Genomic DNA, 26,943 nt, shown 5'->3' with positions numbered 1-26,943 from the left:
GTGCAAGTAATAATTATGAGGTGGCAGCTCAACAAGGCTGTCTATTGGGGCTGCCTCAATGTTGATAACGTTTTCTTTTCATTTCATTTTGTTTTTGATATGGTCATTAGTTCAAGTCTACAATTTCTATAGAAGAATGTTCCTGCCGCTGCCCCTCCACAGCGCCAGGTCTCCATCTATGTCTAGCGCGAAACACCCTCCACAATGTGAAACGAGTGCAGCACTTTGTTAAATATATCTGCCGCTCTCTGTAGTTAAAACAACTTAGTTTTACCATGTATTTCCCACCCACTTAAACCACTGCTGGCTCGGGTGAAGGAACCTATTTTCATTTTGGTTATTATGAGGCTTTTTTGATACTTTTACACCCAAAGTATTACACTACAGTACATATAGAGATAACTGGCATATGAGGAGGGGAACAAAACGTGTAGATGTTGTTTGGGTATTTGCCCATCCATTGACTGGCCATGGCCATGAAAATCCCTATGGCCATTCCCACCCAGTTTCTGCCCAAAACACCTCTGCATGGGAACTCTTGAGCTCGCTTTAATCAAGCCTTATGAACAAACATTGCACTCAAAGTGCCTGCCAGTGTTTTTTCGAAGCAGTTTTCTGAGAGTTAATGACTTAACTGGAGCTGTGAATACACTACTGATGTAATAAAAATGCCTTAACCAGGTCTACCTTCAGCCACTCGATTTATAAGCACTATGTGTGTCCTTCACTGAAATCCTGTTAAAAACCAGCATTGGTAAAGCCAATAGTGTTGGTATTTGCCAGGCACTGCTATTACATGTGCAGGTACTCGCACCATTTTGCACCTGCTATCATCAATGGCCAGTTAATACAACTCTGCCTTATCTGTGCCTACACAAAAGCCCAAACTGTTATGATATGATATGGCATTAGTAACGTGCCTATACACACACGTGTTTCAAGGCGAGATGCGGCAAGGGAGGGGGAACAGAGAGAATACAAAGACAACAATCTTACTAGGTGACATTGAGATTGCGCAAGTGCAGGGGAAGGGGAAAGGGAAAAGTGAGAGGGGTAAAGGGGGACGGGGAAATGCAATACTTAGGATCAACAGTAAAATACATTTAATAAATAAGAATAGGTGAAATGTGTGGCCAGCTTGTGGCAAGTGCAGGGGTAAGTGCATACATCAAGTGTCAAGAGCTGGTAGGGGACTGTAGGTATACGGAAACAGCACCCAAGTGCAGGTGATGCCCGGGAGGCAGTGCAGCTGGTGGGGGAGGGGACCTGGGCCCGAGATCAGGGGGTAACCATGTGACCAGTGCAGTTTCAGTCAGGAGTTCAGCAGGGGAGAGGAGTGAAAGCAGAAGCAAAGAGGAAGGTCTTGAGGTGCTTCCGGAACCGGAGATGGTTCAAGTTTCAGGCAGGCAGGAAGGCTGTTCCAGAGGGAGGCCCCAGTTGAAGAAAGAGATCTACCACCAACTCATTGCTTGGAGAAGCGACTGACCCTGAGGGAGTTGGAGGCGGATGAGCGATGGCTCGAGATGTAAGATATTTAGGAACAGAGTTGAAGGTATTGAGGCCCCAGAAGGCCTTGTGGACAATGCATGGGTTTTGGACTTAATCCTCACAGCCACTGGGAGCCAGTGAAGAGATTTCAGTCCTGGAGACATACGATCCCTGGGTTTGAGGCCAAGGGCAAGTCTCGTAGTCCTCTTCTGGATGAGTTGCAGAGGGCAGAAAGTAGAAGCAGAGCTCTGGAGACAGTGAGCTTCTGGGCGAAGGAGAGGAAAGGAAGAATATCTCTGAGCAGGTGCAGCTGGTAGTGTGACTTCTTAGAGATGCCATAGATATAAGGAGAGAAAGAGAGTGTGAAGTCAAAGTGACCCTGAGGTTTTTAGCTTCACACATGGGAGCAGGAAGAGGGCCAAGAGAGGAAGGCCAGAGAGCGACAGGAAAGGAGGGAGCAGATGTGCCGATAAGGAGAATCTCTGTCTTACTGGCATTAAGGCAGAGATTGTTGACGGCACACCACTCCTGGATAGCAGACAGACAGTCAGAGATGAGAGAAGGAGAGGAGATGGCAGAAGGGAGCCTGAAAATGAGCTGACTGTCATCCGCATAGCACCGAAAGTTGGGGCAGTGAGTGGAAATTTGGTGGTCAAGAAGTGGCAGGCATTGGTTGAACAGCCAGGGAGAGAGGTTAGACCCTTGGGGAACACGACAGGTAGAGCGAGAGATAGAGGAAAGGAAGGTCCCTAGTTGGACCTCGGAGGGGAAAGAGGTCAGCCAAGCCATGGCTTGATCGGTGATACCCAGGTTATCATGGAGATGACTGAGAAGGATGGCATGGTTGACGGTATCAATGGCAGAAGAGTGATCAAGTAAGATGAGGATACAGGGGGTATTGGAATCAAGGTTGGAGAGCAGGTCTTCACAGATGTACAGGAGAGCAGTTTCCGTGCTTCTGGCAGCTCTGAAGCCAGACTGATGGTCATGGAGACAACCAACTGATTCAGTGTGCAGATTAAGATGGGAGATGGGCAGCTTTTCCAGGAGTTTGCCCAAGAAAGGATTGATGGAGATTAGATGGTAGTTAGCCGGGCAGGAGGGGTCGGCTGAGGGTTTCTTAAGAAGAGGGTTCACAAGGGAGTGCTTCAGGGGGAAGGGAAGACTCCAGTGTTGAAGGAGTGGATGCAGAAGTCAGCCAAAGCAAGAGCAGGGTGTCAATGTGTTCCTTGATGGTTTTAGAGGAACAGGGGAGAACATGTTTTGATGAGACTTTCATAGATCGGACATGTCTAGAAACCTTGTCTGGGGAGAACAGGGGAAAGGCAGAGAAGGAGGGAGGGGAGGTCACCACAGAAGGGCCAGAGGAAGAGCGGGGAGTAGAGGGAGGAGGAGGAGAGGAAGAGAGAGAGCACAGGATGTCATGAGTTTTTCAGATGAAATGAGAAGCCAGGGCCATGCAGAGGGCCTGGGGGGGGACATGAGAGGTATAGATTGCAGCAGGATTGGCCAGCTCCTTGCAGATTTGAAAGTGTTCGGCCGAGTTGTTGGATGCCGCAGAGATGCGGGCTTGGATGAGGGCTCTCTTCTTGGTGCGGACAGAGAGCCGGTATTACCTTTGAAACAGGCGGCAAGCCAGTTTGTCAGAAGATGTACAGGAAGCACGGCATTTTTGTTCTCAGCCACCCTGCACTCACGTTTAAGGGTGACGAGGTCTGATTCGTACGGCTTCAAGCAGATCCTCATGACAGGGGCAAGACCATCAAGAGTATCAGATACAGCTAAATTGAGAAGAGAAGGGGCTGTGTCAGGGTGTGAGTCAGCCGAAGGGGGAGCAGAGGGGAGGACGAGAAATTGTTGGCGAATTCCTCATCTGACAAACACTTCATGGGTCGGATAACTGAGAAGGTAGGTGGAAGTACTGGAGTTGGCTTGGCCTGAGGGGTGGTGAGAGTGAGCTGGGAGGAAAGGAGAAAATAATCACTACAGGAGAGAGGAGTGGTGAGAGGGACAGAAAGGCGAAGGTCTGTAGAGATCATAACATCCAGAGTGAGAAAGTTGTAGAGGTCGTGAACGAGTCCAGAGGAAGAACAGGAGGCATTGAGGTGGATGTTAAAGTCTCAAAGAAGGAGGAGTTGAGTGGTCAAGGCCAGGAGGGAAGAGGAGAGGTCTGCCCACTCAGAGAGGAAGGAGGAGATTTGACCAGGTGACTGACAGATGGTAGCCACAGTAAGGGAATGGCTAGGCGAGAGAGAGAGCCTGCAGACGAGGCATTCGAAAGAGGAGTAGGCCTGCATAGGAATGACAGAGGCAGGAATCCACTCAGGGAAGATCAGGGCTATACCCCTTCTGGAATGGTTGGGTCTGGGCACGCAGAGGATCTTGTAGCCATCAGGGAGGAGAGTGTCAAAGCTTGTGACAGAGCTGGCAGTGAACCATGTCTCGGTGAGACAGAGAACATTGAGGTCAAGTTCTTCGAGGAGGCGGCAGATATCAGAGGAGTGTTTGACAGCTGAGCAAGAGTGGCAATATGGAGACGGTTGCCGTCCTTGAAAGACTTCAAAGGAGGGGTACAAATCAGAGTTACGCCCTGCAGAGGTATAGAAGAAGCCTGAGGGAGGGGAGGAGGAAGGAGGAGAGGGCAAAGTAGCCTGGGAGGAGACAGCAGGAGGAGGCAAGAAAGCCATGGAGGGAAGAGAGGGAACAGCAGGAGAAGAAAGGAAATCGATGAGGCACAGGAAGCTTCTATCAAAGAGGAGAAGGTTGGCCTGAGGGCATTGGACCAAGATGGTACCATTCAAGTAAACATTAATGATGACCTTAGAGGAGTGGAAGGAGGCCAGGAGAGCCTCCCACGGCGTGCCACCTTCAATGGGAGAAGAAGAGAAAGGAGAAAGCACAGAGACCATATGTTGAGTCCATAGGTCTGGCGAGGGAACGACAAAGAGGATGTTGGTGAGGGTTTGCCTGGAGGAAGCACTGGTATAGGTTTCAGCGATAGAGAGGCGTGGGTTCAAGACCAGTATATCCTTTAAAACTTGGTCCTACCAGATTTAGTGAAGAGAGCATAATAGTCGATAGAGAAGCATATAGAAAAGATAGGAGAGACAGAGAGCACCATAGAGTAGGTTTGTTTTTTCTTTGCATTCTGCGTTTTGTACTATTGTATTTTCGATGGGAAAAGCAGAACCAGAGCTCCAGGCCATGCAAGTATATCCGGAATCATCTGAAAAATCCTGGTATGCATGGCCTTGTAGGCTTCCTTTTTTTTAAAGGTGCACTATTCCTACAAATAGATTTTTGATTTAATGGAAGCTTGTGATCATTCCCACTTGAAATTCTTTGAAACGGCCTAGAAGCATCATGAATCACAGAACAAGTAGGCCAAATGAGCATGTGGTAAAGGAAAATGAACCACATGCATTGCATGTGCAAGGTCAAAGTTCGGTTTGAAGGCACAAGCATGCTTTGGGAAAACGAAAGGAGTCTGCTGGTGGGCAATGATCTAGCTTTGACATTTGCTTTCTAATGTCCTTCCCCTTTCCATGACGCGTAGGGCTAGGTTGAGTCATTGCTATTCAAGTTTTTTTTTTTTTTTTTTTTAGGTTTGTAGGCATTTCTGGTGGAAGGATTTTCATAACTCTTTCCAAAATAATTTGTTTGGGAGTAAGGATATTGTCAAGTGGGGGGTGAAGATAGCTTCCTGTGACAACCACATAAGGAAACTGCTTGGAAAGATTGTGGTCATGTGGAAGAGGGGTATCTGTTTTGAGGAGATCAGCATATGATATGAGAAAAATAAAAAGGGTGTGATTGGTAGATCTATAGTGGCATTCATTGTCTAGACAATGTTTAGGGAGTGACTTCCCTTGTGAGTTGTTGTTCTCCTGTCATTGGATGAAGGCTCTGTTTAACTTGTTAGATAAGAATTCCTGATCAGGTTTGTTATTGAGGTCAGCCATTGGAAGCATTATTTTCATAAGTTGCCAGCAGGTTAACTATAACTTCTCTGTTCTTGGAATTAATTGCTAATATTTAAATTCTTACCAGTATTTCACCATTAACTGTAAATGATATCCCAAATTACCAAATTGACAGAATACAAATCTGGATAAATAGACTTTGTATTAAATAATATGGGGTCATTGCCATTCCTTGTCTTGTATTGTGGATTCATCACCTTCTGACAGAAGGTCTCTAGCATTGAAATAGATTGGTTTGTCGGGTGGAAATAGCTACACTTTTGATATTGTGCAGTACATGCCTTCAAACATCACACATTCACATAGTTATTGCATAATCTTTGACAAAGTGTCAAATATCTTTAGCAATGATACAAACCCTCTCCCATGAAAGTGTTCTTTCCAAGCATAAATGCTCACTAGTTCCAGTTCAGATGTTTCCCCTTATGTCGTTCTTCTTTATTCAAAGACCTGCTCTTTACTACCAGAGACACCCAGAAATCCCCCATGCACTTCCGGAAGAGGAGATGCATTCCTTGGCAGTTCTACTCAATGCAATCATTTTTTCTTACAGATCTCTGCAGAACTGTGCTCAATGAGCCGAGTGGAACTATCACTGTCAACTCAAGGACAGTGTTACCGGCGACTGGCGGCAGCTGCCTTTGGTTAATCCGCATCACGGCTGGTCAGGTAAAACACATTAATGAATGTATTGAGTTGTATTGCCTGTGTGTGGAAAGAAGTCCTCCTCTCACATTTTACTAGCATGACCGTGCTTAGCAATGAGACAGAACCTGAATGAAACAAACGTATGTACCAATGCAATTCTATATAAAGTACAAAACAAGCCTTTTCATTGATTCATTCATAGCTGCAAATGTAAACAATGAAATAATAACTTCTAATATTTCTTAAAGAGGTTGGAAGGGATAATGTAAAAAAGGGCGAACAAGCCTCATAAAACGCACGAGTTGGCAGATTACAGAAACCTTTTTCCTGCAAAAACGATACATTTTCACAGCATTTTTGCACCTGCGTAAAATGTGCCCTAGCGATAATACAGAACGGTACTAGCACTAGGACAAATATTACCCTGGTGCAAAAATGCATCAAAAATATATATTTTTTGCACTAGGGCAATTTTTGACCTGATATTAATAACATGCCAAACTGCACGTGTTATGGTGCAATGGTTTACTAATATGTTCCACTGTTTTTTAGAAATAAGTCAAACTTTGACCTAATGCTAATACCGTGCAACTTTGCAATTGCACCAGTGAAAAAACTCTGTAATTTGGCGCATGTTGTTTAAGTGGCTGGTGGCTGTGAGGATCCCACATCTAACTCATACATGTTGGGGTCACTCAGAACAATTTCTTGCTGTTGAGGTCTCATTCACCCCAGCTGGAATCACTGCTATTTTTATTTCAAACAATATATGGCTTGTAAGAGCAGAATTAGGAACTCTGAAGGGTACCAAGGTGGGCACAGAACGTACAGATGAGCTGAATTTAAGATGCACAAGTGACCATATAATACCAGGGGTATGAATCAAATTATTATTGCATGATCAATGGTGCGAAGAGGAGAAACGGGAGTGTTTAAGGCCTTTTAATGCATGGTGAAAGCTAATCCCTTAATGTTCCACACATGGGTTTCTCCCTGAAGGTACAGTGTTTGTTCGCCTCTGCTCAATGTTGTATGCTTAGCGTTGGCACTGAGGTGCTCCTGATATTGTGGATAGTTAGCGCATCTGCTATCCGTTTTCCTTTTCTTCTTTAGTTAAACTGTTTGCTTGGTTCCTTTAATGGTCTTTGACCGTGGCACTTGACTGGACGCCTTTTATTTTCACTTTAGCAACATTTTACATTTAAGCAATGTTATTTTTTTCAACTTGCTTATTTGAATGACATTTTTGTTTTCCTTGTATGCCGTGACTACAGGGAAAGATTGCCTGCCCTTCACTTCACCCCAGGGCTCGTTCCGGCGGTCAGTCTTTCATTCATTTCTTGCCTGCACACACCAGGCAGCAGTTTCTCTTCAGTGGCTGCTACCTGGCTCCTGGGGGATTGGCCTCTGCGCTAACATGTGTACATGTAAACAGTGGGCTGACCGGAAACGCAGTGGGCAGGAGCAGCGGGCTCGCAACATGTACACCAAAGTCACGCCAAAGTTAAGCCTGTCTGTGCCTGTACGGGCCATGGTCGGCTCAGGGGGCTCCTTTCCATGGACGTGGTCTGGGTCACCAACACTGTTAGTCTTCACGTAAAGCCAACTGCTGAAACTAGCACTTTCATCTACTGTGCTTTCCACTGGATTTACTACGCAAGTAAGGTTCCCTTATGTGGGGGACGTCTATTCCTGAACGCTCATTCCTTGGTGGCACAATGTACGCATTGCTATGATTCGGTTGATGATTTCCCCCTGACTTTGCGTGCATCACTGAGACGTGGCTTGATGATACATCAGGCTCGGTCCTTGGGCATTTACTGCCGCCTGAGTACAGTATACTGCATGTAGACTGGCTTCCCCGAAAGGGGGTGGGCAAAGCCATTATTTTTAAGTTCTGCTATAGTGGCTCCTTTCTTACTATTAGTCACCATGCCAACATGGAAGCTATGCTGGTACGTCTCTCCCTCCCATCGAAACTCTGTGTCCACTTATTGGTGGTTTATTGGCCCCCTGGCTCGGCAACCCCTATTTGTGGATGCTTTCCTTGATCTTGCAGCAGATTTACAGCTGAGGCATTGTAAGAGGATTCAATCCAGCACTACAGCTAAGTCAATGCCTAGTCTGGGATACTGAATGGAAACCCTTATTGATATATCTTTATGTCCAGTTCATGAGTTCTGGATGACTACCCCTATATAACACCCCTCTCTTGGAACCCCCCTGACCCCACTGAGCCAAGAAGTAGTTCTGATTTGCAAGTTTAAACAGTTTATTTGAGAATGTAAACAATATATATATATCACACTTTATAATAAATTAATAATTAATATCACACTTCAGAACATGAGCAGTTAACAACAATGGGTAATGTTCTACTAATAAACTGATTTGATTACCCAGGAGTAGTATAAAGGATGAGGTAGCACGCTTGGGAATAGGAACAGAAGAATAAGGTGGTAGAGAATGCTTTATCTAGTTTCAGATGGATGCAATGTTGAATGAAAATGCAATACAGAAAATACTCAATATGATTTCAACAAAACAATGTAATCACTTTCCTCTGGCAATCCACTCCCCCCCTTTATGCAATGCAAGTAAATGGAAGGAAAGGACACAGTTCTCAGAAATGCAATCAAATGTAATTCAGTTCACCCCAGCAAGCTTAGACTACGGATAGAAGTTGAAACACAGGCAAAATGCTTTGAATATGGTGACAACGCAGCGAGAATATTCTGAAAATACTTTTAATTCCCTTCAGGAGGTTCAGGGTGAGTGGTATCTAGTTAATATGAGTTCAGGCTCACTCTAGCAATTATTCAGGGATGGTTCTTAAGAGGCAAATGAAATTTAGCAGTTCAGGCAAAAACAGCTATCTTTTTACAAGTAAAGAAATCGGGCCAAATCGCAAATCGCGGCAAAATTTGCGAGTGCGAGAATCGTGATTACGGCAAAAGTATCAGGAGTAGCACAAACGGTTCCAGAGATACGGACGATTAAATAAAGGTAGTTTTTCGGATTTGAAATTTTAAAAGTTCAAAGCGACAGGTTACAGCTTTCAGCTAGAAATGACAGGTGACAGCTTTGCAAATGACAGGTGACAGTTGGAGGCAGTTCTGGTTAGATTTAAAATAGATTGAATTATATTATTTTAACTAAGAGATTGGTTCTGCACAGTTCTGCTAGGTACTCACAATATATTTTGAAATAGGCCTCCCCACGGATCTGGTCAGGTTTTGGACTGGACTCTAGTTCTGGTCTCAGCACTTCACAGTGATCTGGGTCAGCTCTCTGGTTCTGTTAACAGCGGCATGGGTCACTCTGGATCTCTGGCCTCTGGTTCTGGATACTGGATGTAACATTGCTTTCTGGGTACTGCTACAGGTTCTGGAGATTGATGGATTTGAAGTCTGGATCTCTGGATGTGAAGTTGTCGGTCAGCATGCTCCGCAGCAAATGGAATTGAATGTCCCTACCTGTCCCAGCAGTCTTTGCGTTCTCACTGGAGAGCAGGATTGTGTGTCAGAATGATGTCATTTAATGGCTTGCAGAAAGGACACTCCCCTGTCAAATTGCACACAAATCTATATTTGATCAAAATACACATTTCTCAAATACATAGTGGTTTGTCATTGCATGTACATATTACCTATCACATGAGGTATACTCTGTTCAAACTCTGCTCTTCCTGAGGGCTTGCATTCAAAAATGGCAACTTATTTTCGATTTTAGTGGGTTATGCAACCTTGGTTCTTCATTAAAAATTATACACATATACACGGCCTGTCCTTACATACTCCAGTAAATTCCCATGTCTCTAGCTTAAACACTGACAGGGTAATTCATAGAATTTCGCAGAAAAGTGTCGCAAGCGGCTGGCGCAGAGTGTCCGCGTGCGATTGTCTGCGCCAGGCACGTGCGCTAAAACCGATTTCCGCGCACAGCGTATTCATGGATTTCAGGCTCCCAAACCAGCCGTGGCGCAGAGAATCGCAGCGACCCTGCAGTAGCGCCAGTAACGCCCCCAAGAACGCCCTCGCGCAAGGAAAAGCCATCCAAATCACTAAATCATCGCAAAGGGCTGCGCTAACCCTGGACCAGTTCACCGGGCTGGCAAACAGCAAACGCCAAGCGGGTAACGCATATTCCAGGGGTTGCGGAAGTTCCACACGCGATTGGCCCAGTGCGAGCAGGGTACGAGTATTTCAGGGGTGCGCGGGAAGTTCCACACGCGATTGGCCCAGTGCGAGCAGGGTACGTGTATTTCAGGGGTGCGCGGGAAGTAACACACGCGATTGGGCCAGTGCGAGCAAGGCATGTGTATTACAGGGGTGCGCGGGAAGTTCCACACGCGATTTCAGCAGGGTACGTGTATTTCAGGGGTGCGCGGGAAGTTCCACACGCGATTGGCCCAGTGCGAGCAGGGTACGTGTATTTCAGGGGTGCGCGGGAAGTTACACACGCGATTACAGCAGGGTACGTGTATTTCAGGGGTGCGCGGGAAGTTCCACACGCGATTGGCCCAGTGCGAGCAGGGTACGTGTATTTCAGGGGTGCGCGGGAAGTTCCACACGCGATTGGCCCAGTGCGAGCAGGGTATGTGTATTTCAGGGGTGCGCGGGAAGTAACACACGCGATTGGGCCAGTGCGGGCAAGGCATGTGTATTACAGGGGTGCGCGGGAAGTTCCACACGCGATTTCAGCAGGGTACGTGTATTTCAGGGGTGCGCGGGAAGTTCCACACGCGATTGGCCCAGTGCGAGCAGGGTACGTGTATTTCAGGGGTGCGCGGGAAGTTACACACGCGATTACAGCAGGGTACGTGGATTTCAGGGGTGCGTGGGAAGTTCCACACGCGATTGGCCCAGTGCGAGCAAGGCATGTGTATTACAGGGGTGCGCGGGAAGTTCCACACGCGATTTCAGCAGGGTACGTGTATTTCAGGGGTGCGCGGGAAGTTCCACACGCGATTGGCCCAGTGCGAGCAGGGTACGTGTATTTCAGGGGTGCGCGGGAAGTTCCACACGCGATTGGCCCAGTGCGAGCAGGGTACGTGTATTTCAGGGGTGCGCGGGAAGTAACACACGCGATTGGGCCAGTGCGAGCAAGGCATGTGTAATACAGGGGTGCGCGGGAAGTTCCACACGCGATTTCAGCAGGGTACGTGTATTTCAGGGGTGCGCGGGAAGTTCCACACGCGATTGGCCCAGTGCGAGCAGGGTACGTGTATTTCAGGGGTGCGCGGGAAGTTCCACACGCGATTGGCCCAGTACGAGCAGGGTACGTGTATTTCAGGGGTGCGCGGGAAGTAACACACGCGATTGGGCCAGTGCGAGCAAGGCATGTGTATTACAGGGGTGCGCGGGAAGTTCCACACGCGATTTCAGCAGGGTACGTGTATTTCAGGGGTGCGCGGGAAGTCCCACACGCCATTTCAGCAGGGTACGTGTATTTCAGGGGTTCTGGGGAGTACCACACGTGAATTGGCCGTGTGGGCCCTCCCAGGTGTACGCTCCACAACCTCCACGGACCCTGCAGGCAGCCCACACCACGGGGGACTACCCTGCACCCATGCTCATGTCCCGCAGGCAGCCCATCCACCATGGGCATGCCCCTCAGCCAACCCACATTTCACCTTGCACTACTGATCAACAATGCATGTCTACCACAAACCCCACCCCCCTGCCACCATGGGCATCCTCCACCAGGCCCCCACTCATGTCACCCACCACCCCCACCCCCCAGCAGTGCAGGGGCAGCCTCCACCAGGCCCCCACTCATGTCTCCCACCACCCCCAGCCACCAGGGTCACCCTCCACCAGGCCCCCACTCATGTCTCCCACCACCCCCACCCCCCTGCCACCATGGGCAGACTACACCAGGCCCCCACTCATGTCTCCCACCACCCCCACACCCCAGCAGTGCAGGGGCAGCCTCCAGCAGGCCCCCACTCATGTCTCCCACCACCCCCACCCCCCTGCCACCATGGGCAGACTACACCAGGCCCCCACTCAGTCACCCACCACCCCCACCCCCCTGCCACCATGGGCAGACTCCACCAGGCCCCCACTCATGTCTCCCACCACCCCCACCCCCCAGCAGTGCAGGGGCAGCCTCCACCAGGCCCCCACTCATGTCTACCACCACCCCCACACCCCAGCAGTGCAGGGCCAGCCTCCACCAGGCCCCCACTCATGTCACCCACCACCCCCACCCCCAGCAGTGCAGGGGCAGCCTCCACCAGGCCCCCACTCATGTCTCCCACCACCCCCACCCCCCAGCAGTGCAGGGGCAGCCTCCACCAGGCCCCCACTCATGTCTCCCACCACCCCCACCCCCCAGCCACCAGGGTCACCCTCCACCAGGCCCCCACTCATGTCTCCCACCACCCCCACCCCCCAGCAGTGCAGGGGCAGCCTCCACCAGGCCCCCACCCATGTCCCCCTGCACCCCCACCCCCCTGCCACCAGGGTCACCCTCCACCAGGCCCCCACTCATGTCACCCACCACCCCCACCCCCCTGCCACCATGGGCAGCCTCCACCAGGCCCCCACTCATGTCTACCACCACCCCCACACCCCAGCAGTGCAGGGCCAGCCTCCACCAGGCCCCCACTCATGTCACCCACCACCCCCACCCCCCAGCAGTGCAGGGGCAGCCTCCACGAGGCCCCCACTCATGTCTACCACCACCCCCACCCCCCAGCAGTGCAGGGGCAGCCTCCACCAGGCCCCCACTCATGTCTCCCACCACCCCCACACCCCAGCAGTGCAGGGGCAGCCTCCAGCAGGCCTCCACTCATGTCTCCCACCACCCCCACCCCCCTGCCACCATGGGCAGACTCCACCAGGCCCCCACTCATGTCTCCCACCACCCCCACCCCCCTGCCACCATGGGCAGACTACACCAGGCCCCCACTCATGTCACCCACCACCCCCACCCCCCTGCCACCATGGGCAGACTCCACCAGGCCCCCACTCATGTCTCCCACCACCCCCACGCCCCAGCCACCAGGGTCACCCTCCACCAGGCCCCCACTCATGTCTCCCACCACCCCCACCCCCCAGCAGTGCAGGGGCAGCCTCCACAAGGCCCCCACCCATGTCTCCCACCACCCCCACCCCCCTGCCACCATGGGCAGACTCCACCAGGCCCCCACTCATGTCTCCCACCACCCCCACCCCCCTGCCACCATGGGCAGACTCCACCAGGCCCCCACTCATGTCTACCACCACCCCCACACCCCAGCAGTGCAGGGGCAGCCTCCACCAGGCCCCCACTCATGTCCCCCTGCACCCCCACCCACCTGCCACCATGGGCAACCTCCACCAGGCCCCCACTCATGTCACCCACCACCCCCACCCCCCTGCCACCATGGGCAGCCCCCACCAGGTCCTCACAATCCCCAATCATGTGCGTAATGGTCAGCCTCCACAGCCAAAAAGCCCTACCAAGTAACCCATCCACCCACATGGAAATGGAAATCACATGTTACACCCCCAATGTCCATCAAGCTAATGAACCCATGTCCGTCACACACAATGGTTGCAATTGAATGTGAAAACACACAACATGACATGCATGAAACCAAAGAGATGAAACCACACAGTGAAGTATGCTAACAAAATTGTATTGAAAAAAAATAAATAATGCTAAAGAAAGAAAAATAACTACAATGTGAAAAAAAATAGCTGCATGTCTATATAAAAACACAAAACTGCAAATCAGACTCCAAAAAAATGATGTCCAAAGTCAAATGTAAAAAAATCTCCATGCAAAAAATAAATATGTACAAAACTAACAAGGGTCCATGAGCCCAACTGAACAAAGGAAACCTACTAAAAAACCTACCTAAAAATCAACTATATACAAAAAGTGGAGCAGTGTCCGTCGACTCCAAATCATAATAAGAAAGAAAGGAAACCTAAAACTAAAGAACTATATACAAAGGCGGCGGGCAAGTCCAGCGGCTCACTCCGTGGTGTCCCGGGCCAGGGCATCATCGAACTCCTGTTCGATGTCCCGGAGGCGGTCCAGTTCCATGGCCCCGAGGGTCCGCAGGGACGACGCCGTGTCCTCCTCCAACCCCCTGCGGATTGCCTCGAGGCACTCAGCCCGCCTCAGGGCCCTCCGCATGGAGTTCTCCGCCCTGACCATTGTGAGCCGCGCCTCTTCCGCCCGCCGCCGCTCCGCACCTATGGCGTGGCCCAACCGCTGCCACACAGAAGACACTCTCTGTCCTGGGTCCCCCTGCCCTCCGGCCGATGCCTGCCCCTCCGATGTCGAAAGCCCCGAGCCTTCATGTCTCCCACCATGTTGCTGCTGCTGCTGCTCTGCCTCTGCCCGTGCACTACCTCCTGCTGCCTGCACATCCTCTGCCGGCTGGGGTGCACTCGTTGATGTGGCCACCCCTGCTGGACCTCCGACTCCCGACTGTGGCAGGGATGCCTCCTCCACCAGCCTGGCCGCACCGTCAGAGGCAGCTCCACAGGGCACCGTGGTGACTGATGGGTGGGAAGATGGCACAGAGGACGACTGGCGCGTAGGGGGTCCAGTTGAGGAGGGGGTCGGAGCAAGCCCCATCAGACGGAGGAATCCGGCCTGGGTGACCTGTCCCAGCAGGCTGACGTGGTCAACGAGCCATTCGAGATGACGTGCAGTCTCTCCATGAAAAGACTGCAGGTCACCTCGCATGGCCCGTTGACGCAACGCCACACCAGCCAGGACAGGCTCAACCCGGACCTGGATGGCCACGTCCGCAGGCAGAGGAAGGCCAGTTGACGTCAGCTCATCCCCTGCCTGAAAACGGGTCTGGACGTAGGCATCCCTGCTGGTGCAAGATGATGCAGGGACAGGATCGGGGACAGGATTGCACACAGGCACCTCCGCGGCCGCCTGTGCTGCCTCCTGTCCCTGGTCCTGCACTGCACCACTAGCACCAGTGGGATCCCCACCTCCAGACCCCGTCTCTGGTGCTTGCACGGCCCCCTCCTCCACCAAACCCCCCACCAACCTGGATGACTCCGTGCCATCTTCCCCTGTTGGGCCCTGTGGGGTCCCAGCTGCCCCTTCTGCTGCCGAGGAGTCCAACTGCAACCTCCGCCTCTTGGACCTCCTCCCGGCAGCTGCGGCCTGGGACGCGGCACCGGACTCCTCACTCCCCGACGAGATGACAACACGGGAGGGGAGCCGGGCCTTGCGTCTCCGGCTGGCGGTCGGATCCCCGCCGCTGTGCTCCACAGCACCTTCTCCGCCCTCTTCATCAGTTGACGCTGCAGACAGGGAGAAACAAAACACAGGCATCAGGGCACTGTACAATGGACACATACACGCATGACAGTTGCACATGAGTGGCATTGGCAAACCTCAGACATGTCATCACAATCCCCAACACACATGTCATTGCAACTCGCACACATGAGCCATACCACAGCCATATTGCAACTGCCACCACCATCCATACACATACAACAGCATCAGCAGCCAAAGGGGAGCCAGACATCACATGCAACACAGGAAGTGCACCACACATGTACACACACCACCACACTTGCATGCATGTCTACACCTCTGCCAAGTGTCGCACTGTTCAGACGGGCATCCATGTCACATCTGCCAATCAGGCTTCCACATACCACTGTCACATGCATCCATGTAGCATCACTGTTGCACCCTTGACAAATACACACACATGCACATGTACACAGTGCTCATACATGCAGGCCAAAACAACATACATGCCTGACATCACGGACATGTCTACTTACATGCACATTCATCCAAACATGTGTGCACGCACAACTGCATTTGCCATGCAAGCCCACACACACAAGCACCATCCATGTCTCACACATTACAGCCCTCGCATGTGTCAGACCCACGGCCCTGTACACCCCCACCCATACTCGACCCCATACAAACAGATGTGCAACCGGCACAATGCCGAATAATCACCACACGCACTGCTCACAATCAGGATGCATGTACACTCACCGCTCGACTCCAGACGGGTCTGCTTCTCTAGGACCTGGACGTGGAGCGCTGGGGATATGCGTTCCAGGACCCCCATCTGTTCTTCCGACAAGTGGCCCCGGCACGCCTTGGCATCCGCTGCCTTCAAGAGGCGCCGGGCCTTGTTCAGGGTCCTGGACCTGAAGTCCTCCCAGCGCTTCCTGACATGTTGGAAGTCCCGGACTGCCACCCCCTCCGCGTTGATGGCAGTCACGATGTCAGTCCAGATCCGAGTCCGTCCTTCCTTGTCGGCGCGGGAACTTCCGAAGAGGGCATCATACTGCCCCAGGACTTGCTCCACCAGGACACCAACTTCGGTGGCACTGAAGCTGGTGCCCCTCTGCCTCTCTGGCCGGGGGTTGCCAGTGGTCACAGATGGTGTTTGCCCCGACATGACAACCCCAGAGGCAGGAGTGGGTGGGCAACTGGTCCTGGGGCTGGGCTGTGGAGCGATGGAATTCCAGTCGGGAGTCTTCGGTTCCAGCAGGGGTGGTCACAGCAACAGCACCCCTGGCTGATGTGCAGGCAGCAAATGGCAGTGCACGTGGGCAGCAGGCAGTCAGGCAGCAGCAGATGGCAGGTGGGAGCGTGCTCGGGGCTCTGGGGGGCAGTAGTTCGGCCTTCTGGGCAGGAGCGTGGTCTTCCGTGTGCTTACGCGTGGCCAGCTTGGTACGGAGTGATTTGGCACGTGAAAATCCTGCACGTCAGCGTGAAAACCGAGGAAAGGCCCTTAGCGCGTAAGCGCGTCAGCACGCATACACGATTCTATTGGACCAAAGGCCCTCAGCGCGTAAGCGCGTCTGTGACGTGACCCGCACGGGTGTTTCCCACACAGCACGTGATGACAGAGCACACGTGGAAAGACTGCACGTCAGAGTGTCATCGCGTGTAATTGGACAGCACGTCAGAGTCTCATCGCGTGTAATTGGACAGCACGGCAGAGTCTCATCGCGTGTAATTGGACTGCACGTCAGTGTGTCATCGCGTGTGATTGGTGGAAATGGCCCTACACGCAGAAGTGACAAAGCGTGTAATTGGTGGAAATGGGCCTAGCGCGTACACGCCGCGTAAGTGACGCTGGACGTGTTGGCCTGTATAAAAGGTACGCGTAGAACACCATTTCCTTGTACGTGCTTTTCGTGGAGAGCGAGTGGGTGAATTCTGTACTTCTTGTCGTTTCACACTCGATTTACTTCACAGCGTTTCAAGTTCGTATTCCCTGTTACCTCTGACAGCTTTTTCTCTTTTTTCACTTTAACTGGTTTACCTGGGCCTGTTCCCTCAAACAGTGTTCCCTACTACTGTTGTCCTGTCTCCTCAGACAGCGTACAAATCTTCTTTTGGCGGGGGTGTTGCCAACCAAACGCGCTCCTTTTTCACGCTCTTTTATCTGGCAGACGGTGAGTCACGCACGTATCTAACATCTGTGCTTGCCCCGTGTGTAGCCTACCCCTTCAGAGGTCATTCTAGGCTGCGTGTGACACGCATACGTTCATTCTTGTGTTACTGGGTGCCACAGCGTAGTGCAGGTTTTTCTTTCTGCACACGTGGTCTAGGAGGGGTTGCGTGCACGTCATCTCCCTTTTTTGGGGCTCCTGTGCGTAGCGTGACCCGTCATCTTTCCCCAGGGGTTACAATCAGCCTTGCAAGAGCACTAGGGTACAATTACCATCTGGTACCCAACCCCTTTGACCCCCAATTGCCCAGGACAATATTTTACACCCACTCCCATACGCACATTAACATCAGTGCCATGGCTGGGAGGCGAGGATTCCGTAAGGGTGGCAAAGGTGGAAGAGCCACAAGTGGTGGCCGTGGTGGATCCGGTAGGGGACGTGGTCGTTACTTGCAGGGTGAGCCTGTCCCCCCATGTGTGGAGGACCAGTCAAGGGCACCCATAATCCCCCCCCCCTCCCGTTGAGGCTGATGTGGTTGACACCATCCATGCTCAGCCCTTGTTGGACCAGCCCATTGTGGCACCAGACCTGGCTGACTCCATGGCTGACTTCCAGGTCAGCAGGCCTATGACACGTGCGCTGGTGCACGTTGATGTCACCATGCCACGTGCATCTGTGGCAGCAAGGTCATCTGCTGCACCAAGTAGACAGGGCGGAGAGGCTGCAGGGGCAGCTGCGGCTCCATCCACCCCAGCCCTCACACACCCAGCCCGGACAGTGTCGGTCCTAGTCCATGCTGCTGACATTCCCCCTGACACCATCACACTAGAGCCAATGCCTGCACCAACTCCCATGCTGAGTGTGCAATCCCACATTCCTGATACAGAGTCCACCAGGGCTCCTGCCCCTAGTGTCCAGAGCGGCGCAGGACACTCAGGATCACCACCACCTTCCAAGCGGAAGAGGAAGAGTGCTCGTCCGGCACAGGCTGATGCCCCAGACACGGCTACACAGTCGGGCCCATCCAGGAAGCCCAGCTTCACGGATGACGAACTGAATGCACTTGTCGAGTATGTGTCCGCACATGACAACGAGATGGTCATTGTTGCAGGATCCAAGACCACACCTGCACAACGCCAGGCACACTGGCAGACCGTTGCGGACATCGTAAGTGCCCTTGGAATCGTGAGGCGCACAGCCAATGATTGCTATAAGCGCTGGAATGACCTAAAGCGCAGGGCAAAGAGTAAGCTGGCCTCAAGTCATGCCGCAACTCTAGTGACTGGAGGTGGGTCTCCAGTAGTAGACATGGAACTCACTCCACATGAGTCAGTCGCTGGGACCTACGTCACGGAGGAACAGATCCAAGGCGTGGGAGATTTGGCTGATTACGAGGCATTGTCCGGTGAGTGCACATGCATGTGTGTGTCATCCATGTGCATGGTGTGTGTGAGGGCTTGTGTTTGTGTGACAGGTGAGAGTGTGTGCACCTGAGTCGTATGGGTCAGCCATGTGCTTCATGCAATACGTCCTGCGCAGCTGCATTTGGCCATAGCAGTATCCCTTCTGCCAACAGTAGACATGTAGCCCAACTGCATGCCAGTTGCCCTTGAAGTGTCACCCTGCCACAACATTGTTGCCTGATTATTCACTGTTCATTTAGTCAGATTGTTTGCATTCCACCACTTTTACTAGGCATGTCGCAGTCCTCTAGTCACATGTCTGACATGGCTATGGTAAAGTGGAGTGACTTTGTTACCTGGATATCATTTGTTCAGACATGTCCCTGTGCAATTGCACCATTTTGGACTGGCAGCTCCAGGTGAAGAATCTGACCTGTTTGAATTAGTAAAGCTATTACATGCGGGAACTGGACTGAATGAATAGGTGCTGCCCTCCTCTCCATCTTCACTCAATAGCAATGGTACATGCCATCTGTGTGATGGCATGTGTGTTTCACCTGCCAATCACAGGGCAATGTGTGATGCCACTGCCAGGCAGCATGCAGAAAATGTGTTCATCTTCCATCTTGGTGTCATCAGTGTGTGCCATTTGCCTGCCCTTCATACGCAGTGAGGGTGCATGCATGGGAGGGTTTTAGTCATGTGGGACATGTGTCAAACAAGTACTGTTTCTCTTGCTTCTCAGCCCTCATTGTGTGCCATGGTGCTAATGCCTGTTTCCATTTCTTTGTTTTCATGTCTTTGCAGGGGAAGACGCACCTGATACTGCTGGGGTTGTGGAGATGGTGCAGACCCAGGAGGGGTCTGAGGGCCGACCAACCACCAGTGAGGGACGTGGTGTGGTGGTGGGTGAGAACCCACAAGTGCTGCAGGTCGTGCTCTCAAGGGGTGTCTCTGGCTGCACCTCCCCCGAGCTGTACTCAGGTGTTGATTCGGATGAGACCTACGTGCCGTCGCAGGTGAGTGTTCCAGGGAGGGATTCTGTTCTGTCTCACCCACCTGCACCAGGGTCAGAACCCTCAATGGGGATGTCAGTGTTGGCAGCTACACCTTTGGTGGTTACGGATGCAGGGTCACACTCCGCGACATCTGATCCTGTTCCTGGGCCAGCAGATCAGAGGGGGAATGCAGTCCTGCAGCCTCAGGCAGTGCCGGCACAGCAAGGCGCAGTTCGCCTTGCCCCAGACAGGTGTGGTGCCCGCCGACGTGGTGCCCGTACGCCACCTGGCAATACCGCATGGGAGCAATCCATTTACGGTATGGCAACCCAACAGGCAGCATCATCCGAGATGATGGCTCAGGCCATGGATAGGGTGGCCACTTCCATTGTCCCTCCTGAAAGGCTGATGGAGCGACTAGAGCAGGCAACCGACTCCATCTGCCAGTCACACAGGGAGGACATGTTGGGGTCCAACAGGGACAGGCGGGCGGCACTGGCGACTCTGCAGGAGGCCATCTCCATTGAGTCCCAGGGCCACAGGGAAGCCCTGAGGCAGGAGCTCCTTCACCTCAGGACGACTCTTGTTGAGCTTGAGGCTTCAACCCACCAAAGGACAGAACAGCAGCTGGAGCGTCTCACCCGTACGCTCTCAGCTGAGATGCAGGCAACGAGGGCGGAGGTCCGGGCATCCCGTGAGTTGTTGCATGGGGACCTCCGCACACTCATCCTCCAGAACCAGACCTACCACACCCGCATGCTTGCAGCCATGGAGGAGCAGACTAGGGCCTTGCGTGGGATGCCTCCCATAGTGCAACCACCTCCGGATGCAGCTGCACAGGGTGATAATAGCGACAGCAGTGATACTCCCACAATAGGGTAGCCGTGTGGGCCATGAGCCTATGGAGGTGTTTTATTTTCCCAGGATCCACGCAGGTGGGTTCTGGTGTGCATCCTGTCCTCGGACCTCCTGGGTGGCCTCCCCAACCCCCCCCGGGCCCTTCAATGGCCATTTTTGATTTTATTTTTATTTTAATTTTAATTTTAATTTTTATTTATTTTATTCCCAATTTTTTTGGGATGATTTGTTGGCTTCCGTGGTTCCTGTGGGCATACGCTGCATTGTGGCTGGGCACATGCAGGCTTGTAATGTATTTGGTTCCGATGCTTGGGTTTGAGTCACACACACCCCTCCTGCTTCCCGTTTCCATGGGCTTGCAAAGGTTGTGCCCAAGTGACAGTGAATTACACAGTGACGTTGGACTCCCATGAGCTGTGTGGGCAGTCTGTAGTCAATACTGTGTATACATTCCTAGTGCATATTGCTGTTGTGTTGTACACTGCATGTTGCATTGATGTGTAACTCATCTTCTGTGTCTACCTCCCAATTTGCAGGTCCCTTCCTCATGTCGACACAGGGACCTCTAGTCTGGAGAAGTGGTCCCTGTTGGCAGCAGTGCACCTACAACTCTACATGGCGCCAACACTGCACAGTTGGTAGTGGTGGGAGTGCAGGCATTTCCAGGTGGTGAGACTACTAATATTTAACATTAGTGATGTCATGTTAATGGTAGTACGTGCTCAACTTTGTTGTTGGTCCGGCATTACTGTGAGCATTTCAGGTGTTGCAAGTTTCTAATAGGGACACTGTACATTGTGACCCTAGTGTCATGTTGTGTGGATTACTTTGTTTACCTGCAAATAGCATGACATGGCACGGTGTGTGGTGTGGCGGTGCTGGGGTTGGGTTGGCTGACATGGCACTGTCCTCTTGTTGCATTTTCCAAGTGGGTGTTCATTTTAGCTGCTTGAATGTGTAACTTCAACAAACTGCATTGGTGGTGTCTGTGTGGGTAGGGATGCACACATTGTGACACTTCCAGGTGAACAATCTCAGGCTGATATGGTTTTCACGGTTCTTTCTCCAGACATTCAGGATCCGTGTCAGGTTGAGTCATCATTGATTGTCAGATGGAATGTGCCAGGGCAGTGTGCACTCCACAGGGGTGTGATTTCTATGTGAAGTAATTAGCCACTAGCTGTGTACGTGCTGCCTCCCCCGTGCCCTTTCCCCTCCCATGCGCAGCGGCTGTGCATGTGGTTGGGGATGGGGGGGCACCACCATGTCCACGGCCAGGCCCCGGCGTGTTGCAACGTTGTGCAGGACACATGCTGCCACTATGATCCTGCACACTACTGGGGGAGCGTACAACAGCTGCCCGCCAGAACGGTCAAGGGAGCGAAAGCGTGACTTGAGCACTCCGAATGTGCGCTCCACTATGCCCCGGGTTGTAATGTGGGCTGCGTTGTATCTTACCTGGGATGGCGTGGTGGGGTTCCGAATTGGCGTCATCATGTGGGGGCTGAGAGGGTAGGCACTGTCCCCTGTGGAGGTGGTGATTGGTATCATTGGTGGGGTTGTGACCTTGCTCAGTATCTGACATGCATGCATGTGCAGTGGCATTCATACTCACCAAGCAGCCATGTATCGCCATGCCGCCCAGCTTCTAGGTCCCGGCTTAGGGTGGACATTCGGTAAATGAAGCTGTCGTGGGTTGACCCGGGATAGTTGGCATATACTGAGGTGATGATTCCCTTGGCATTACATACTACCTGCACGTTGATGGAATGCCAGTGCTTGCGGTTCCTATAGATGTGCTCAGATGCCCTGGGGGGACGTAGAGCCACATGGGTGCAGTCGATAGCACCTAGCACTTTGGGGAATCGTGCCACAGCGTAGAAATCCAGGGCGGCAGCATGCCTTTCTGCAGGTGTTCTGGGCAGGTATATGTGCCTGCGGACTGATGGGCATGCAGTGATGATGTTCAAGACCTGGTGTAGGCAGCGTGACTGGGTGGCCTGTGATACCCCACCCACAATGGCACTTGTCCGCTGAAATGATCCAGTGGCTAAGAAGTGCAGTACATTGAGGACCTTCTCCAGGGGGCTGAGTGCTTGGGAGCACAGGGTGGGTGATGTGAGGTCATCCTCCCACTCACTCACGAGGTCCAGTATGATGTGTGGTGGAAACCTGTACCTCCCATGCACCTGGTCATCAGGCATCCCGAAAAGGCTGGTTCTGGGTGTGAATATTCTGGCCCTGACTATCCTCCTCCTCCTCCTTTGGTAGGCCACGGCCACTGCTGCTAGGAACGGTATGTTCATCCTGGGTGTGAGCTTGTTATTATTTTAGCGCGCAAATGTATGCGTTGCGCGTGTTGTAGGTGAGCGTGTGACCCGCGCACCCCTGAAATCCAGTACCCAGTCCAATAGCGTGTGGAAATTCATGCGCACACCGGGATACAGGTGCGCTGACGTACTTGCGTGTGTAAGTGTCCGCGCACACCTGATATACACGTACATAGGCCAATCGCGTGTACGCACACTTTAGTCCAATCACACGCGATGACACACTGACGTGCAGTCTTTCCACGTGTGCTCTGTCATCACGTGCTGTGTGGGAAACACCCGTGCGGGTCACGTCACAGACGCGCTTACGCGCTGAGGGCCTTTGGTCCAATAGAATCGCGTATGCGTGCTGACGCGCTTACGCGCTAAGGGCCTTTCCTCGGTTTTCACGCTGACGTGCAGGATTTTCACGTGCCAAATCACTCCGTACCAAGCTGGCCACGCGTAAGCACACGGAAGACCACGCTCCTGCCCAGAAGGCCGAACTACTGCCCCCCAGAGCCCAGAGCACGCTCCCACCTGCCATCTGCTGCTGCCAGACTGCCTGCTGCCCACGTGCACTGCCATTTGCTGCCTGCACATCAGCCAGGGGTGCTGTTGCTGTGACCACCCCTGCTGGAACCGAAGACTCCCGACTGGAATTCCATCGCTCCACAGCCCAGCCCCAGGACCCAGTTGCCCACCCACTCCTGCCTCTGGGGTTGTCATGTCGGGGCAAACACCATCTGTGACCACTGGCAACCCCCGGCCAGAGAGGCAGAGGGGCACCAGCTTCAGTGCCACCGAAATTGGTGTCCTGGTGGAGCAAGTCCTCGGGCAGTATGATGCCCTCTTCGGAAGTTCCCGCGCCGACAAGGAAGGACGGACTCGGATCTGGACTGACATCGTGACTGCCATCAACGCGGAGGGGGTGGCAGTCCGGGACTTCCAACATGTCAGGAAGCGCTGGGAGGACTTCAGGTCCAGGACCCTGAACAAGGCCCGGCGCCTCTTGAAGGCAGCGGATGCCAAGGGGCGCCGGGGCCACTTGTCGGAAGAACAGATGGGGGTCCTGGAACGCATATCCCCAGCGCTCCACGTCCAGGTCCTAGAGAAGCAGACCCGTCTGGAGTCGAGCGGTGAGTGTACATGCATCCTGATTGTGAGCAGTGCGTGTGGTGATTATTCGGCATTGTGCCGGTTGCACATCTGTTTGTATGGGGTCGAGTATGGGTGGGGGTGTACAGGGCCGTGGGTCTGACACATGCGAGGGCTGTAATGTGTGAGACATGGATGGTGCTTGTGTGTGTGGGCTTGCATGGCAAATGCAGTTGTGCGTGCACACATGTTTGGATGAATGTGCATGTAAGTAGACATGTCCGTGATGTCAGGCATGTATGTTGTTTTGGCCTGCATGTATGAGCACTGTGTACATGTGCATGTGTGTGTATTTGTCAAGGATGCAACAGTGATGCTACATGGATGCATGTGACAGCGGTATGTGGAAGCCTGATTGGCAGATGTGACATGAATGCCCGTCTGAACAGTGCGACACTTGGCAGAGGTGTAGACATGCATGCAAGTGTGGTGGTGTGTGTACATGTGTGGTGCACTTCCTGTGTTGCATGTGATGTCTGGCTCCCCTTTGGCTGCTGATGCTGTTGTATGTGTATGGATGGTGGTGGCAGTTTCAATATGGCTGTGGTATGGCTCATGTGTGCGAGTTGCAATGACATGTGTGTTGGGGATTGTGATGACATGTCTGAGGTTTGCCAATGCCACTCATGTGCAACTGTCATGCGTGTATGTGTCCATTGTACAGTGCCCTGATGCCTGTGTTTTGTTTCTCCCTGTCTGCAGCGTCAACTGATGAAGAGGGCGGAGAAGGTGCTGTGGAGCACAGCGGCGGGGATCCGACCGCCAGCCGGAGACGCAAGGCCCGGCTCCCCTCCCGTGTTGTCATCTCGTCGGGGAGTGAGGAGTCCGGTGCCGCGTCCCAGGCCGCAGCTGCCGGGAGGAGGTCCAAGAGGCGGAGGTTGCAGTTGGACTCCTCGGCAGCAGAAGGGGCAGCTGGGACCCCACAGGGCCCAACAGGGGAAGATGGCACGGAGTCTCCAGGTTGGTGGGGGGTTTGGTGGAGGAGGGGGCCGTGCAAGCACCAGAGACGGGGTCTGGAGGTGGGGATCCCACTGGTGCTAGTGGTGCAGTGCAGGACCAGGGACAGGAGGCAGCACAGGCGGCCGCGGAGGTGCCTGTGTGCAATCCTGTCCCCGATCCTGTCCCTGCATCATCTTGCACCAGCAGGGATGCCTACGTCCAGACCCGTTTTCAGGCAGGGGATGAGCTGACGTCAACTGGCCTTCCTCTGCCTGCGGACGCGGCCATCCAGGTCCGGGTTGAGCCTGTCCTGGCTGGTGTGGCGTTGCGTCAACGGGCCATGCGAGGTGACCTGCAGTCTTTTCATGGAGAGACTGCACGTCATCTCGAATGGCTCGTTGACCACGTCAGCCTGCTGGGACAGGTCACCCAGGCCGGATTCCTCCGTCTGATGGGGCTTGCTCCGACCCCCTCCTCAACTGGACCCCCTACGCGCCAGTCGTCCTCTGTGCCATCTTCCCACCCATCAGTCACTTGGATGCCCTGTGGAGCTGCCTCTGACGGTGCGGCCAGGCTGATGGAGGAGGCATCCCTGCCACAGTCGGGAGTCGGAGGTCCAGCAGGGGTGATCACATCAACGAGTGCACCCCAGCCGGCGGAGGATGTGCAGGCAGCAGGAGGCAGTGCATGGGCAGAGGCAGAGCAGCAGCAGCAGCAACATGGTGGGAGACATGAAGGCTCGGGGCTTTCGACATCGGAGGGGCAGGCATCGGCCGGAGGGCAGGGGGACCCAGGACAGAGAGTGTCTTCCGTGTTGCAGCGGTTGGGCCACGCCATAGGTGCGGAGCGGCGGCGGGCGGAAGAGGCGCGGCTCACAATGGTCAGGGCGGAGAGGCGGGCCGAGTGCCTCGAGGCAATCCGCAGGGGGTTGGAGGAGGACACGGCGTCGTCCCTGCGGACCCTCGGGGCCATGGAACTGGACCGCCTCCGGGACATCGAACAGGAGTTCGATGATGCCCTGGCCCGGGACACCACGGAGTGAGCCGCTGGACTTGCCCGCCGCCTTTGTATATAGTTCTTTAGTTTTAGGTTTCCTTTCTTTCTTATTATGATTTGGAGTCGACGGACACTGCTCCACTTTTTGTATATAGTTGATTTTTAGGTAGGTTTTTTAGTAGGTTTCCTTTGTTCAGTTGGGCTCATGGACCCTTGTTAGTTTTGTACATATTTATTTTTTGCATGGAGATTTTTTTACATTTGACTTTGGACATAATTTTTTTGGATTCTGATTTGCAGTTTTGTGTTTTTATACGGACATGCAGCTATTTTTTTTCACATTCACATTGTAGTTATTTTTCTTTATTTAGCATTTTTTATTTTTTTTCAATACAATTTTGTTAGCATACTTCACTGTGTGGTTTCATCTCTTTGGTTTCATGCATGTCATGTTGTGTGTTTTCACATTCAATTGCAACCATTGTGTGTGACGGACATGGGTTCATTAGCTTGATGGACATTGGGGGTGTAACATGTGATTTCCAATTCCATGTGGGTGAATGGGTTACTTGGTAGGGCTTTTTGGCTGTGGAGGCTGACCATTACGCACATGATTGGGGATTGTGAGGACCTGGTGGGGGCTGCCCATGGTGGCAGGGGGGTGGGGGTGGTGCGTTACATGAGTGGGGGCCTGGTGGAGGTTGCCCATGGTGGCAGGGGGGTGGAGGTGCAGGGGGACATGAGTGGGGGCCTGC

The 26,943-nt window shown here is 52.8% G+C and overlaps 1 protein-coding gene across 2 annotated transcripts in view; it reads left to right on the top strand.

Annotated features, from left to right (window-relative positions):
- The window catches only part of LOC138503501 (embryonic protein UVS.2-like), a 235,899-nt gene that overhangs the window by 125,359 nt on the left and 83,597 nt on the right, over positions 1-26,943 (top strand). For both annotated transcript variants that reach the window (XM_069623283.1, XM_069623282.1), the window contains one exon: positions 6,025-6,140. In XM_069623283.1, coding sequence (XP_069479384.1) covers positions 6,025-6,140 — 116 coding nt within the window. The remainder of the gene's footprint in view (positions 1-6,024; positions 6,141-26,943) is intronic.

This window comes from Ambystoma mexicanum, chromosome 11 (genome assembly GCF_040938575.1).
Source record: "Ambystoma mexicanum isolate Mex_15411 chromosome 11, UKY_AmexF1_1, whole genome shotgun sequence".
NCBI classification, from domain to species: Eukaryota; Metazoa; Chordata; class Amphibia; order Caudata; family Ambystomatidae; genus Ambystoma; species Ambystoma mexicanum.
This window is presented reverse-complemented; position numbering and strand designations above follow the sequence as displayed.